Source organism: Haliotis asinina, chromosome 8, assembly GCF_037392515.1.
Source record: "Haliotis asinina isolate JCU_RB_2024 chromosome 8, JCU_Hal_asi_v2, whole genome shotgun sequence".
In the NCBI taxonomy this organism is placed as follows: domain Eukaryota; kingdom Metazoa; phylum Mollusca; class Gastropoda; order Lepetellida; family Haliotidae; genus Haliotis; species Haliotis asinina.
In genome coordinates, this window is record NC_090287.1 from 63,393,175 (window position 1) to 63,409,170 (window position 15,996).

At 40.9% G+C, this 15,996-nt stretch overlaps 1 protein-coding gene across 1 annotated transcript in view; it reads right to left on the reverse strand.

Annotated features, from left to right (window-relative positions):
- LOC137293888 (uncharacterized) overlaps nt 1-15,996 on the reverse strand; it is a 57,368-nt gene that overhangs the window by 38,849 nt on the left and 2,523 nt on the right. The window contains exons 3-24 of the mRNA XM_067824672.1: nt 15,431-15,526; nt 15,159-15,302; nt 14,746-14,890; nt 12,653-12,836; nt 12,404-12,452; nt 11,141-11,237; nt 10,935-11,048; nt 10,024-10,164; nt 8,852-8,965; nt 8,371-8,628; nt 6,105-6,237; nt 5,697-5,901; nt 5,242-5,394; nt 4,670-5,021; nt 4,110-4,416; nt 3,678-3,804; nt 3,349-3,585; nt 3,054-3,263; nt 2,624-2,895; nt 1,040-1,199; nt 714-935; nt 315-465 (exon numbers count right to left, since the gene is read on the reverse strand). Of these exons, the coding sequence (XP_067680773.1) occupies nt 315-465; nt 714-935; nt 1,040-1,199; nt 2,624-2,895; nt 3,054-3,263; nt 3,349-3,585; nt 3,678-3,804; nt 4,110-4,416; nt 4,670-5,021; nt 5,242-5,394; nt 5,697-5,901; nt 6,105-6,237; nt 8,371-8,628; nt 8,852-8,965; nt 10,024-10,164; nt 10,935-11,048; nt 11,141-11,237; nt 12,404-12,452; nt 12,653-12,836; nt 14,746-14,890; nt 15,159-15,302; nt 15,431-15,526 (3,871 nt within the window). The remainder of the gene's footprint in view (nt 1-314; nt 466-713; nt 936-1,039; nt 1,200-2,623; nt 2,896-3,053; nt 3,264-3,348; nt 3,586-3,677; nt 3,805-4,109; nt 4,417-4,669; nt 5,022-5,241; nt 5,395-5,696; nt 5,902-6,104; nt 6,238-8,370; nt 8,629-8,851; nt 8,966-10,023; nt 10,165-10,934; nt 11,049-11,140; nt 11,238-12,403; nt 12,453-12,652; nt 12,837-14,745; nt 14,891-15,158; nt 15,303-15,430; nt 15,527-15,996) is intronic.

A 15,996-nucleotide genomic window follows, 5' to 3' on the forward strand; every position in this document is an offset into this window, starting at 1 on the left:
GAAGACAACAAATATTGCAACAACCGTTAAAATACGTTTCCGAGTTTATTTCCGATCCTGAATATATTTAGGATTAACTGTCAAATGAAAAGTTTCAATTTTCCGGATTGTACATTGGTGTCTACATGACATACAATGGCAGGTGACATTTGACGATGGAACAACACTTGTCAGATGATGTATCATATTTTGCCAAAAGACCAGTATTTGTACAAAAGGATTGCTTGGAACCCTTTGTGACTGGTACAAGACTGTTTCGATAAGTAAAAATAATAAAATATCATTTCTGATACCTCTATTCAAGAGATACCCACCAACAGCAAATTCGTAAGTCAGATAGTCCTGCTTGACATCTGTGAATGAACCAGTTGTCCACGTGGCAACAAGGTGGTTTTCGTGTAACCCAACAGTGACTGGTGGTGTGAACCCTGGCGCCTGAGTGTACACTGTTATAGGACCCAAGACCTGCACAAGGAAGAGAGTGTAGACTGGCGGCTGCCTTGTACGATAAACAACATGGAATGAATTATTTCCTGGCATATGAAAAACGTCTAGTTTCATGTTAGCTATAAGCACACCTGCGTTGATTTATATCAAACTTCTTCATGCATATGCATGTCTATTTGAGGGTATTACTACTCAGGTTATTTTTTCTCCCATTTAGAAAGCATCTTTTTGTAGAAATCTCACGTGTAAGCGCGTATCTGACGTACCTCAGTGACATGTAATCCAGCTCTGTTTATAGATTTTACTGCTACATAGACCTGTTGCCCTTCACTTAGATGTGGGTGGTATCCTTCATAGTGAGGATGGTGGTGCGTGGATGTGTAGGGGAAGATGTCTGGAGCTGCTTCACGAGACGAATCAGACATTAGTCCCAGCTGGTAATCGTAGATACCACTCTCAGCGTCACTGCTAGTCCAGTTGACAGACAGCTGGAGTGGAAATAATTCAGAGCAATATGAACGCAGATTATGTATCAATCAAATCGAATCTGCTTGATAGTACTGGGAATCTGTCATTTTAGATCTGAACTCACTTGATGTTTCTGGGACAAATAAAACCGACTGACGGAGCTGAACAGGAAGGCTTGATGCTGACTACAGGCCGACGCTTTGTGGGTAACAGTTGAACCGTTCAGAAGTTTTTGAAGGGGAAGTAGAGATAAGCTGTGATTGCTTATCACTGTTGCTCGCATTCTGCAAACATTGACTTCTAGATTGACGTGGTGCACAAAATCATTTAGAGGACGTAGGTATCAATAACATGTATATAGTATTCCCAGAAATTATTGAGAATCATGTTGCGTCATGTAACTCATTACGTTTATTAACTTCTGGTGTTTTACTTACATAAACATGTTAAAACATCATCCTTTTACAGTCTCAGTCTTGTTTTAGTACTTTGTTAGACCTCCTCGCTCAGCAATGCATGCCTGAATACGCCTAGGCACACTACCCATCAAAGTTTGTAGGTAATCGTGTGACAGGGTATCCCAATATTGGACCACCTCGGCCTTCATATCTTCAATATTTCTCAGTCCCTTTTGGTTTATTCTGTCCTTCATGACTCCCCACGCATTCTCAATTGGGTTTAGGTCTGGGCTGTAACTGGGCCAGTCTAAAACTTGAACATTTTCGCCCGACAACCACTGTTTTGTGTAGCGCGCAGTGTGTTTTGGGTTATTATCATGCTGGAAAATCCAATCATCTTCATACAATGTTTGTGCTGTCGGAAGAAGGTGACCATTTAGAATGTCAACGTATCTTTCTTTTGCCAAGTTTCCCGTGAAAACACACAATGGCGTCACTCCGCGAGCCGATATGCCACCCCACATGTGAAACTTCGGGCTATGTTTTGGTCGCTGGTAGATAGGTTTGACAGTATCTTTGGTCCAAATTTTCACACAATTAGGGAAAAGCCAAACAGAACTTTCATCCGAAAAGAAAACATTATCCCAATCTTGATTTTCATGAGCCCGACACCAGTTTAAACGTTTTTCCTTTTGTGCATCTTTCATCAACGGCGAGGGAATTCCACGTTTTTTCACCCAATTAAGTCTCTGTAATTGCTGCCTAACTGTTTCATTGCATACCTGAGGACTTCCTCTGCTAATCATTTCATTTCAATTTGCCCCTACTCACAATCTGCCCAAGTCTTCGGCGATCCACAACACTGAATTTCCTAGGCCGACCTGCCCCTGCTTTGTGCTCTATCCCGGTTCCTGTTTGAATATTCTTCAAAGTTCTGTATACTGTAGACAGAGGAATACCATGTCCACAAACTAACACTTTAGCATCAGCCTTACCCCTTTCAAAATCGTCTAGAATGAGCTTTCTTTTCTCTCTTGCTGTAAATTCTGCCATGTCAACACATGAAGCCGTCTGCTCAGACAAGGGAGATAACTCTTGACATAATGAGCTGCCTTCTAAGCCTTCAAGAGTTGTCTCCCTTATTTAGTATGCTTAGTGCATAGTGAAAGCCCTTTTTCCAATCTTAGCATCATTAGAAAAAAAACAAAGATTTTCTCAATAATTTCTGGGAACACTGTAATTGTATTCAGACGTTTCCTAACATATGTATTTGGTATTTTCATTTGAGACTGAAGTCTGTAAGGATATACCTGCAACCACTATCCGGGTTTTCAATCTGACTCCTGCTCCTGTCTGCAGTGACGAGCCACACTTCCACGCCATTCGTCACCAGACCTTCAGCAGTGCGTGAGTTGAGGACGGCAATCTGGGCAAGAGATGGTGGTGTCTGATCCACGGTTACTCCATCAGAACACACAGGAAGAGATGGCTCCAGAGCTCGGTTGAAGGCGACTACTGTGATATAGAACTTGCCTTCGGAGGGGGCTGTCCAGGAAGCGTGGGTTGAGGACGTCTCGGTTACCTGAGTGTAAACAGTGAACAAACAAGTTTTACACGATACTCAGCAACCTGTTGACATGGTTAAACGATTCCATGAACACAATACTTCAGTTTGTTAAATTTATGTTTAATAAAAAGTGCTCCAAAGTTCACGAGTCAAACAGTTTATTCTATACTTACATTTGGTGATGGCACATCAATGTCGAAATCCTTTATCTCTAGACAGTGATCAGCATATCCATACTGGTAAAACTTGACTCCACTTTCTCTGTCAAAGAATCCGTCCCAGTGAGCATGGAGCTGTTTATTGTCTTGGTAGTCAACTTCGGAGTGGCCCCTTTGACCATCGTGAACAGAACCGGTGTGAGGCGGACTGTTGTCAATGGTCACCTAATCAAATATTACAGATGAACAGCATGACACAACATAGCTAGAAGGGGGTTTAAATGCATGTTGACAAATATGTTTTACAAACCTTAAAATCTAGAGTTGTTGTGAGTTTGGCATGATTCGTGACGGTAACTTCAAGATAGTAATCCGAGTCATGAACCCCTTTGTTCTTGTCATGGAAGATCCCTCCACCTGACAGGTCGGCAGACACAATCCTTGGCCTGACCTGGAAATGTCTGTGGTAACATCCTACTCCAGGAGTACAGTAACAGCTAGGGCCTCTGGGCGCAGTCTGGTATTTACTCTCACAGTCTAGCAAGTCCTGAAGACCATTAAAAAATACACCAAGGTGAGCCAAAATTTCACATTAAGCATATCAGTTTGATAGTGTGAAAATCAGTCGAAAGTGTTTACCTGTGTTTCACCCTGAGCAGAAACGTGATCCACTCCATGGACGACATCAGCACCTGTGTAATTATCAAATAGTCGCCAGGTAACTGCCTCCAACCCACTGTGGTCATCATAACTCACCCATTCGATGCTGAAAGTTTAACAGAGGGCTATATAGTTCGTTGAACTATATTATAAATATCTGGTTGCCTGGAAAAATGTTTTTAAAAAGCAATCTAATGGTACTGCCTGGTATGCTTGCAGGGGACGTTATCAAAGTTAGCCGTTAGCAACGGTGTGTAGACTGAGGCATGTTCAGCATCATTGTATGTGAGTGGAAAAACCTTAAGAAAGATTCATTCTGAAAAAAGCTCAAAATTTGCTATGTGATGTCTGAAATTCTATTCACACTGAGAATACACATGTATCCCACAGTTGAATGGCAACATTACTTACACCATTTGCTTAAATTCGTCAACGTTGTGTACACTGACATTGAGCCTGTTCCCCCGAGTCAGCCACAGGTTCTCAATGATAGGAGGTGATGTGTCAATGTGGACGGTCAACGTCTCCTCCAGATACTCCCCGCGGATGTCATAAGCCCTGACCCAATAGCGGAGAGTGTCCCCGTCGGCTAGGGAGGGCGAGAATGTGTGGGACTGGTTCAGGTAGAGGTTGCTGAAGTGAGAGTCATCTGGAACTGTTCCTATTGACGTTCCTCCCTTGTGGTCCACTTTGTAAGCACTTTTTACAGCAGCAATGCCTGAGAAGGACAAAAGTCAACAACAACCTTTTTCATGCTTGGTCCTCATTCAGCATTTATGCGTTTGTCTTTGCGTTAGTCGTTTCATTGCTGTATCATCGGACCTATTTAAAACATGTCAACAAGAATACAGTTATGGTACGAAGGGGGGAGTAATACTTTCATACGTTTGCTTAAACATACCGCAGAAACACAGACTTTGACATTCTGAAAAGAGACGTAAGGTGCAAAATGTCGATCTCGAAATCCCCACCTTGTGTATTGGGTATGTGAGCTACCCCTCGGCTGTATCCCTGGTCATCATACTCCATGTCAATATTAGGAACGGGTAATACCCTCTCCAACCATCTGTTGCTGTGGTGTAGCGTGTTGATGTAGCGATGGTTCCAGTCGATGGTCACCGAGTCCGATGTCCACTGCCACTCCCATGACGTCATCACAGCAGCTGACGTCGCACGTAACATGGTGTTGGGAGTCGTCTCTACTTGGGATTCCCCATCATAGATCATGATTCTTCTGGCACTCTTGAGGTTCCCGGCTTTGTCAATTGCAGTAATTTCCACTGAGTATACCCCCTTTTCTTTGAGGTGTACTCTCCCTGTGTTCTAAAATTAAAGATATGCCTTTTTAGAATGTAAATGTTATCTAACAGAAGTGACAGAACCCTTTAAAAGTCCATGAAAAAAATCCTAAAAGAAGTGTCGTTTGGACAGTTCTGAGTGAGTGAGTGTACAATTCTGACTAGATCATGAGTAGCAACAATCCATTCTGGATTAAATCTAGACAGAAAGAAACCGAATGTACAATTTTTACCATGCATCTTACCTGAGAGGCATTAAATGTTTGGATTTGGTCCACATTTTTCGTGCGAAGTCCATCTGCGCTGGCAATAAACTCCATTTCAAATACTTGCAATTCAAACCTTCTAATGCCAGATGTGTCGTCTGCCCATCCCTGCCACTGAACATTGAATGATGGCTGTAAACAAAAAAGAAAACCCATATTAGTACAGTTCAGCTAAAATGAATGTCAAGTATACATATCGAAAATATTCAGCAAAACGCACCGCATGTATTGTTTCTTAACGGACTCTGTTGTCTTTTTGTCTGTCTGTTTGTTTGTTTGAGGTGGGTTTTTTTGGGGTTTTTTTTTTTGGTTTTTTTGTGATATTTCTACCATTTGAAGTTTTTTGGCAGTGTTTCATCTGCAACTTAAAACATGTAAACATTTAACATACATTGATATCTAAAAACGAGGGGATATGAACATGTTTTTCTCACCTGCTTACTTGTCTTGCCAACAATGAGCATATCAGCAGAACATCCCCAAGTCGCATTGCAGTGAGAAGGATTCACATAGTCGAAACCTATTCTCAGTGTTACTGTCTTCGACTGGCCTGCATAGTAGTGTGTCTGCACATTGTTGTTTTCCATGTTCTTGACCTTCACAAACCCGCCGTTTAAGGTGACAAATTGAAACTGCACCCTGTAACAAACAACCGATGAGGTCAATGGTGTAAAAATCTTGGGGTGGGTGTCAAGGAATATAAGCACTTAAGTGTGAAAGTACGAAATTTCGCAACACAACATGTCTCATCATTGTCTGGAAATGATTATTTTATGTATTTACGCAAATCAAGACTTAATGTGGAATTCTAAAGTGATCTGTCACAGGCAACTTTGTCTTACACATCCCCTGTTGTTAGCTCTGATGAAGTCAGACTGAGATCTCCACTGCATTTGAAGAGACTTCTATATGGGACAAGCTCAGAAACATTCCCACAGTTAATGGACGTGGAGAAATTAGTCATCTCTGTAACGTCTGCAGTCAGAAAAGCAAACTGTTATTAAGCACCAATATAGTTTCAAGGGCAGTGATATAACATAGGAAAGGAACATTCGACATTTTATCCATTGATCCACCACTTCCATTAATAATTCATGTTTCACTCAATTAATGTTTCACTCTACCCAAAGGACTCTGTTATCTACGGAAGTAGAGGGCCACGGTGAATTTCTTTGTATGTCTCTCTCTCCTACGTAGGAAATACGATCTTTGTTAATACTTGTTAATTAAGGTTCGGATTATGATAGTGTGTGTAGTGTTCTCATATGAAGCACTGGTTATAACACGTCCTCCGCAAGTTATTGACTGTCCTCAATTGGTTGGTTCAGTTGGTACAACGCTCATTTGCGGTTTCTGTTTTTTCGTGATTGTTTTACAGGTTGACTTGACTGGGGTGGAAAGGTGCTGAGTGCGATTTAAAACAATACGAAAATGAAAAAAATACAACGAATTGTCATTATAGTATATTTGTATTAGTATGAGGAATTAAGTACGCATAGATTGCCCCCTAGACTTTGAGCCACATCTGTGCTCGAAGATTAGGCCTCATGTGCCACGACCTCTGAAATATCCAAAGCTATAGAAAAGTGTAACAAACTGTAACATAAACCAACAGTGAACTAACTGCAAAGAGTCGAGGAAACTGAATGCAAGGTAGTAACGTATAACAGTCGGTCCAACACAGGACAGTACTGTGCAACAGTTAGTTGAACACATGACTGTAATGTGCAACAATTAGTTGAGCACATGGCTGTAATGTGCAACAATAAGTTGAACACATGACTGTAATGTGAACACGTGGCTGTAATGTGCAACAATTAGTTGAACACATTTCTGTAATGTGCAGCAGTTAGTTGAACACATGGCTGTAATGTGCAACAATTAGCTGAACACATGACTGTAATGTGCAACAATTAGCTGAACACATGACTGTAATGTGCAACAATTAGTTGAACACATGACTGTAATGTGCAACAATTAGTAGAACACATGACTGAATAGTGAAGGAAACAGCATACACTGATAGTAAATGAAACACATGGCTGTAGACTCTAACAGTGACTGTAACAATGAAACAGATCATCTCCCACAGGACATGTGTAAATCCAACCAGGGTCCACGCAGGTAGCAAAGGTGCTGTTAGTCCCCATGGTCCGTAGTATGGCGACCTACCTTGGGTTGTTGGCGACCTGCAGCCTGTTTTATACTGTATTGTCTTCTATAGTTAAAGTATTTTAGATTTCACAGATTTCAGTTTTGATATACATCTGTGACAGACTAACTATTTAGCTATTTTAAATAAATCACCTAGTTTTCATCGTTATAAGGCTACAATATTGCCGATGCGATGTAAAGTTTTAACTCACTCACTCACATACAGAGATGGTAAGCAGTAGTATCTCCAGCGTCTCCGCTATCACGTGGGAGATAGCGGCTAAGGTCTACGGAAGATATTGCAATCTCCTTCACAGGACATAATCAGACTAAAAGAACTTTCACCATGGCCCTAGTACACTTCCGTACTTTTGACGGCTAATCTAGATTGGATGTTTATCGATGATCTATAATTATGTTATTCTCAAAGGAGACGTGGTGTTGAATGTCTCGTTCAGTGGCAAATAAAATTACTAAATCAGTTCACTCTTTGCTCTGTATATATATACACATGCAGAAAAGTTAACTGCTACCCACTATTTGTATACTCAGTGGTAACTATCATAACGAGATCTAAGCCTGTCATTGACATCATTGGTTGGATTATGTTTGGCAACGAAACGGGTGATGACGCTGTGATGACGACCCATTCGCCTTGCAATGGCGATGGATGACATGCCAGTGAAAGGAGAATCTCACAGCAGACCGGTGAAACCAAGTGTGTGAAACTTGATTTTCAAGATTCAGATGGTAGGGAAATGGAGGTGCGCGTGCAGAACGTTTTCCTTGTCATATCTTGACAATCTTAGGTTCAAGAATCTATGGAAGACTAATTCAGTTATAAACATTTATAGTTTGTATTTCTGATCTACAATGGTGAAATCAAGACACTATGAAAATGGTGGAGCTTAACTTTTGTGCATGTGTATAGTTGCATGTATGTGTATAATATACCTCTGAAAAGGATTAATGTCACATTTCCATGCACTATTCCCACTTTGTAACCATCTATGAAGTGAAGCCTGCTTTGCTGCAGTCCAGAAGGGATGAAACTTGTGTGAAAATCATAGCTGATGTCGTGAATGTTCTTCAGGTTTGTCCAAGAGTCTTCTTGGGTCTCCGAGTTGTTCGGGTCGACTGGAGCCTCCGCTGCTTCGTTACCCTCACCATGCACAACAATTCTGTTCCATGATATCAGGGGTGGTGTGTCAACTGAAGGGTTGTGAAAACAGTCACATCACTGGCGACAAATTGCGGTTTTGTTAAATTTAAATGTGGTTTCAGTTTTCAATGTTGTCACAATCAGTGTCTCTGTTATAATTATTTAACTGTGAAACATGTAGTTACCAAATTAAACTACTTACTAAGTATTTGAACTTCAGGTATGGATGATGAATGGAAGGACAAAAGTGTTGTAATGGTGAAATAAGCTTACTGTTCTGGCAGTTTGGACCACTGAACCCAGGAGAGCAGATGCAGTTACTGGCCAGTTCCTCCTGGCAGACCCCCGGGTAACACCACGTGCTGTCAGGACGCCATGAACATGCCTCTGAAGTTCGGGTAGACAGAACATCATGCATTCTTTCTTGCTTTAACATCAGTTGCATGAGATCATGGGGTAAATAATTTCACTCACAACTTCAAAGGCCCACTTTTGTTGTACATACAGTCACCATGATCTATTTACAGTATTCTTCACAATATTGTTGGGCAAAAGCCTCTTAAGACCTTTTTCACTCACTCAAAACAGCTGTCATTACCAGTGGTGGTCTACTTTCAGTTCTTGGCGATCCACAGCCCCTTTATACCGTATTGTCCCACTCTGAAGTCTGTATGCTATATGATATATATGATATGTTTATTTCTAGTCGGGTTTACTGTTCTTCAATGATAGGCTTTATAATAACTTACTGTGGAAAACAAATGTTCTCGTCACGATATGGTTGAAATATTGCCAATGTGACGAAAAATTGTAGTGAGCGACTGAGTTAGGTTTTACGCCGCACTCAGCAATATTCCAGCTATATAGTGGTGATCTGTAAATAATCGAGTCTGGACCAAACAGTCTAGTAATCAACAACATGAGCATCGATCTGCGCAACTGGGAACCGAAGACATGGGTCAACCAACAAAGCGAGCCTGACCAAGCGATCCTGTTAGTCGCCCTTACAAGCACAGTCGCCTTTTATGGCAAGCATGGGTTGCTGAAGGCCTATTCTACCTCCGACCTTCACTGTTCCGAAAATTTAACTCACTACCATCTAGAATCCGTCCAGGAGGACGCAAGTCCCCACGATCTAACTTCACTTGTTGGCAATATATAACCTGTTTTTATATTGTATTGTCCTCTGTATAGTATTGTCGGAAATAGCAAAAATGGGGTTTTTTTCACGTTTATCTCTACAATTTATGTAGTTTATATGCAAAAGTGTGAAATATCTATTAAAACAAGTTCGCTCTACAGTTTCAGTGGTAGGGAGATAGGAAATGTGCAAAAAATGACTCTACTGAGGAATGTGACGTTAAATCTACACCCTCTCCACCATTCCTAATCAGACTGATAATATAAGTGATCTTTCATTACCCGCTGTTTCTAAACGTACTTACTTCTGCAGTATTTTCTGTCAGCTGAAATGGCATAAGCTCTCTTGCCTGCCTCTTCCATCACAACGCCCTCACATCTTGAGCACACTTGACAGCCATTACAAGGGCACTCTTCAATGTGACAGTTTTCAATGTGTTGACATCCTGCATATACAGGAATATATAGAGAGGTCGTCGGATGTAGGATGCACTCAAGTATATCCTTCCTCAGCTTCTACATTATTTTCAAAAATTATCCCTTCATTTTACAATTGAAAGGAGACGACACCAATTGCCATAACCACAAGAAATGCGTGCGTGATGCGGGCATTTTTTAAGAATACCTGTCAAATTATGATGGCACCAAGGTTTGGCGAAAATCTTCGTCACAAATACATGCAAAGGGAAATCAATAGTTTAAATATAATAAACATAGTAGAAGTTTATTTACGGTATTGCATGAGATGAGTCAAAACTTAAATGTTTTCAAGGATATAAGAGCGCGTTCTATTGTACCTCTAAAGTTCAGGAATATACAGATCATTACATGGAAAGAGATTTTGTCACGTCAGGTGAAGAGGCGCGTGACAAATTTTTGTTTTGCCAAAATTTGGAATAACACATGTGTCTTCTACGCATTATGCCATCATGTGAGGAATATAACGCAAAACATCAGGCTCCATTTGTGTTGACAACATTTGCGGTGGACTGCACCTCAGAGGAGATATGTTGGGTTCATTGACGAGTCATGATTCTCGTTTTTCCGATCCAATGGCAGGAAACATGGCGGCAACGCCACATTCCTTTTGCGATCGATCTGAATATGGTGATTGATAGTTAAATTGAAACAATGGTATTTCCATATGCAAACTGCTCAATATGCCACCACAATAAACCTCGTCTGAATGTCCTTGCCGGTTGATTGGAGTACTTACGATAACACTGTCTTTTGGAAGAACTGAGTGCATGAAAGTATCTTGAATCTGAGGAGAGGCATTCTGCACAGGTAACGCACCTTTGACTGCGACAATACCCAATGCTTGAACACTCTGTGATACAATCAGAAAGGGTAGAAATGTAAAAATATCTTGCACATATTTTTCACAAAACGTCAACATTTAGACTATCTTATACCACTTACCGCTTTTGACTCTGATAGTTTTTTCCCGTGTGTACGATCCGCCAATCCAACAGCCGCATTGAAATTCAAGTGTTCTGTAATCTTCATAGATTTGAATCTATAACCACAGGGATACGCGATAAATGTCACACGTCAATGACATCGAATAACCAGTATCAGATATCTGCCATAATCATTCGTGTTAACATTAAGAATAGTGACACTATGTATATCTTACGACAAGTCATTTACACCATTTGCATCAAAGTTTGGTGCTTGTTGCCAAAGCCACAGGTGAGTTATTTGTGGTTATTAAAATATCGTGGCTATCAGTAACAATTATATAAGGCCTTCAACACACAGGTTATTCATAGGTGTATATCATTCACAAGACAGATGTGTACACTGAACAGAACCAGTCATCAGATAGACATTCCATAATTATAAACTACACATTTGTAAAGATGACGTTGTACTTCAGGAATTGTAATTACATACAGACTGAGATGATATTCAATACATTATATACTCTATCCAAAACAGAAACGCATAGACGAGAAATCTGTTACAAAGTTGTGTTTTCAAACATGTATAACCCGTCCACAAATAGGCTTTAGTGAATGAAGTTTTACATCAGTTTAGAAGAAGGTAATGTCTATACAACCAAGTGGATTCTTTTAAATAATGGTGACGCTGAGACCAACCTCTTTCACCGGTGGCAGTACGATCAAGATGCTTTGTAAGAATTTTCATCAAAATCAACATTTTCAAGTAAAATCGATTTTTCACTTGTGCAATTGTGTACAATCATGTTATCAACACTTTCGTTACGTATTTTAACGATTTTTTCGACACAAACATAATTACATAGATTTTTTAAATTTTAAAATACAAAATGGCCTATGCGTCTCTTTCTTGGGATACTGCGGTACTGGTAAAGCTGTTGGTGTTAAGACTGGCATTCTGGACATCAGAAGGAATTGTCACATAGCAGGATGATGGTTTCATGTATATGTTGCAAGCGTTTTGATGTGTTCATTTAATTTGTTACTTATTCATGTTTCGTATTTTAAATAGTAATTGTAACCATTTTCAGCGCTAGTACAATTTGTTGCAGCCTAAACCTTCCTACTACGGAACATGAATAGCTTCACAATTGTCTTACTTAATAAGGAACAGTGGGGTAGTCTAAAACAAGTTCTGTTAGTGCTGAACGCTCTATTTGAGTCATGTTATGGCTTTGTAGACAGACCTCTGTGATGACGTTGCTTGAACACACTATACCTTATTCAGATGCCAGCCAGGTAAAGCTCCTTTGTTATCTGAGCGTATTCTGTGAAACGTAAACTTAACCTGCATTAAGTGTATAAATGTGTAAAATATGCTCATGAAATGTAAGAAACAAGTATTAGCCCTATTAAACCAAACTGATTTATTTGTATTCTGCAATATCTTTAACACAAAAATATCTCTAATCAAGTTTCGAGGGGTCAGTTTATTTTCAACATTGTTAAAAGACATGTTAATGCAGACCTCACTTCATAGAGTCGTCCTATATCGTCAACGTCCATATAAGTCGTATCAACATCATTCTTTTCAAAGGACCCAGAGAGCTTCTTTTCACCGCTCCATCCTGTCCGACCATGCACACGTAAATACAAACCGGAGTTCGTGCCAGCGAGATATTTGTTGCTTGTGTATACTGTTACTTTGAGGCCTGTGAAATAATTCATAGACTGGAACACATGTACGAATTTAACAGGTTAATAGGTGGTCACACCTGACCATCTTCCCATCCCCATTCCTCTCTAACACTCACCAACACCCACCAACACGTACCATCCCCCATTCCTCGCCAACACCCACCAACACGTACCATCCCCCATTCCTCTCCAACACTCACCAACACCCACCAACACGTACCATCCCCCGTTCCTCGCCAACACTCACCAACACCCACCAACACGTACCATCCCCCATTCCTCTCCAACACTCACCAACACCCACCAACACGTACCACCCCTCAATTCCTCGCCAACACTCACCAACACCCACCAACACTTACCATCCCCCATTCCTCGCCAACACTCACCAACACTCACCAACATCCACCAACACTTGCCAGTTCTTATCAACTCTCTCCACCACTCACCGACACCCACCATCACTCACCAACACTCACCAACACCTACCAACACGTACCATCCCCTATTCCTCTCCAACGCTCACCAACACCTACCAGCACGTACCGTCCCCGATTCCTCGCCAACACTCACCAACTCCCACCAACACTTACCATCCCCTATTCCTCGCCATCACTCACCAACACCCACCAACACTTACCAGCTCTTATCAACTCTCTCCAACACTCACCAACACCCACCAACACTTACCATCCCCCATTCCTCGTCAACACTCACCAACTCCCACCAACACTTACCAGCTCTTATCAACTCTCTCCAACACTCACCAACACCCACCAACACTTACCATCTCCTATTCCTCGCCATCACTCACCAACACTCACCAACACTTACCAGCTCTTATCAACTCTCTCCAACACTCACCAACACCCACCAACACTTACCATCCCCCATTCTTCGTCAACACTCACCAACTCCCACCAAGACTTGCCAGTTCTTATCAACTCTCTTCAACTCTCACCAACATTAACCAACACTTACCAGTTCCTATCAACTCTCTCCAACACTCACAGACACACATCAACACGTACTATCTCCCGTCAGTTCTTATCAAACTCTCACCAACACTTACATCTCTGGTAGGGTGATCTACCTTCAGTTGTTGACAGTCTATAGCCTGCTTATAGTGTATTGGTCTCTTTAATAATGTCGTTTGTATGATACGATGCTAGTTTTACAGTGATATCTGTAATGCACTAGCAGTTGTACTTCTTCAGGTTTTCTAATTTCTAATTTACCTATAATATTAAAAATAATTGTTCCATGATATGGATGAAATATTGCCGATGTAACGATAAATATTTCCTCAATCACTTACCAACACTCATCAACACTTACCAATACTCACTAACTCTCACCAGCACTTGTTTTATTGTTGTGAACCTGTTAGTCAGCCTGTTTTACTCACCATCTCATCATCATTCCTCGGTTAAGACTAGATTACGTCCCACGTTCAAGGAGATATACTGTGAGATCATTCTGGACATGTGTTTGTACACGGACATTAATAAAAGAGCAAGCTACCTATCGTGCTTGTCAGACTGTACTTTTCAAAATATATTAGTAATATATTCATCTTTTGCTTGCTCTAATACACCATTGAGTCTGAGACCCATGAAGTCCGGGGTAGAATAGGTCTTGGCCATAAAAGGCGACTATGCTTGTCGTAAGAGGCGACTAACGGGATCGGGTGGTCAGACTCGCTGACTTCGTTGACACACGTCATCGGTTCTCAATGGCACAGATCGATGCTCATGTTGTTGATCACTGGATTGTCTGGTCCAGACTCGATTATTTACAGACAGCTGCCATATAGCTTGATTATTGCTGAGTGCGGCGTAACACTCAACTCAGTCACTCAACTGAGTCTGAATGTCAGCGTGTCTATAATTACACATTACACACTTCAAACGTTCAACATACTTCTTGTGAAAGCCGCTCGAACCCTCCTCCTCACGGTCCGTCCTGATTCCCAAACCGACTGAGCACAGGAGAAATATTGACTTCGTGACGACTGGATGTGTGTTACTATTACTCCTGCTGGCCGCCAGCCACACCCCTTATTCGGCTTAAGTTGAAATAAATAGATTAAGTCGCACTGTCAAAAAACACAGAAAAGGCTTTTCCGTTCGAAGACCATTTTAAGCGAAGAACACGCTGTTATTTGTTGCTGGAATTTATATTAACTTGCAGACAACAGTTCTGTTACCTATCTTTATAAAGCCATGTGGTAGATAGTGAATAAGAATGCATTATTTGATGAAAACTACAGGGCTGTGAGATGAATCGACTGAACAAAAAAATTCAACAGGAAACATATAGTTGGTTATGATTACCTCGAAAAATATCAATTTGATGTTTCCTATCTGTGCAGTAATGTCATGTCCAGTTTTCCCTGGCATCCACAAGGATGACCTAAAGGTATGAAGACATATCCCAGATGCTGACCCTCTCTCTCCCTCAATGTACATACGGAGCAGCTACAACAAAGGTGATATTTCATAAAATATTGTAATACTGTTTGAAACAGAACATGTCCTTCATGAGTGCCCCCATCCCATAATAATACGTCAACTCAGTATCTCTACAGAAAAAAAACAACACTCACTCTACATCTTTGGTTATCATCACTTCCTGTCAGCGCAAAAAATCTGTATCCAGTAAATTGCCCGTGCAAAAGGTCAAGCTGCTGTTGGTCACTATCCTGCAAAAAGCCAATGTAAATATCCAACAGAGTAGGGCACTGGTTTATGTTGTGTATGTAGAAGAAAAGGACTAACACCTTCTCAGTCCGTTGGGCCACACACGTGGTTCCCTTTTATTCTGCCTTCACCAAAAACAAGCCTTCCAGCTCAGTAACGAAACGCGTATTATTGGTTACATGTATAGTATTCCCAGAAATTATTGAGAATCATGTTGCGTCATGTAACTCATTACGTTTATTAACTTCTGGTGTTTTACTTACATAAACATGTTAAAACATCATCCTTTTACAGTCTCAGTCTTGTTTTAGTACTTTGTTAGACCTCCTCGCTCAGCAATGCATGCCTGAATACGCCTAGGCACACTACCCATCAAAGTTTGTAGGTAATCGTGTGACAGGGTATCCCAATATTGGACCACCTCGGCCTTCGTATCTTCAATATTTCTCAGTCCCTTTTGGTTTATTCTGTC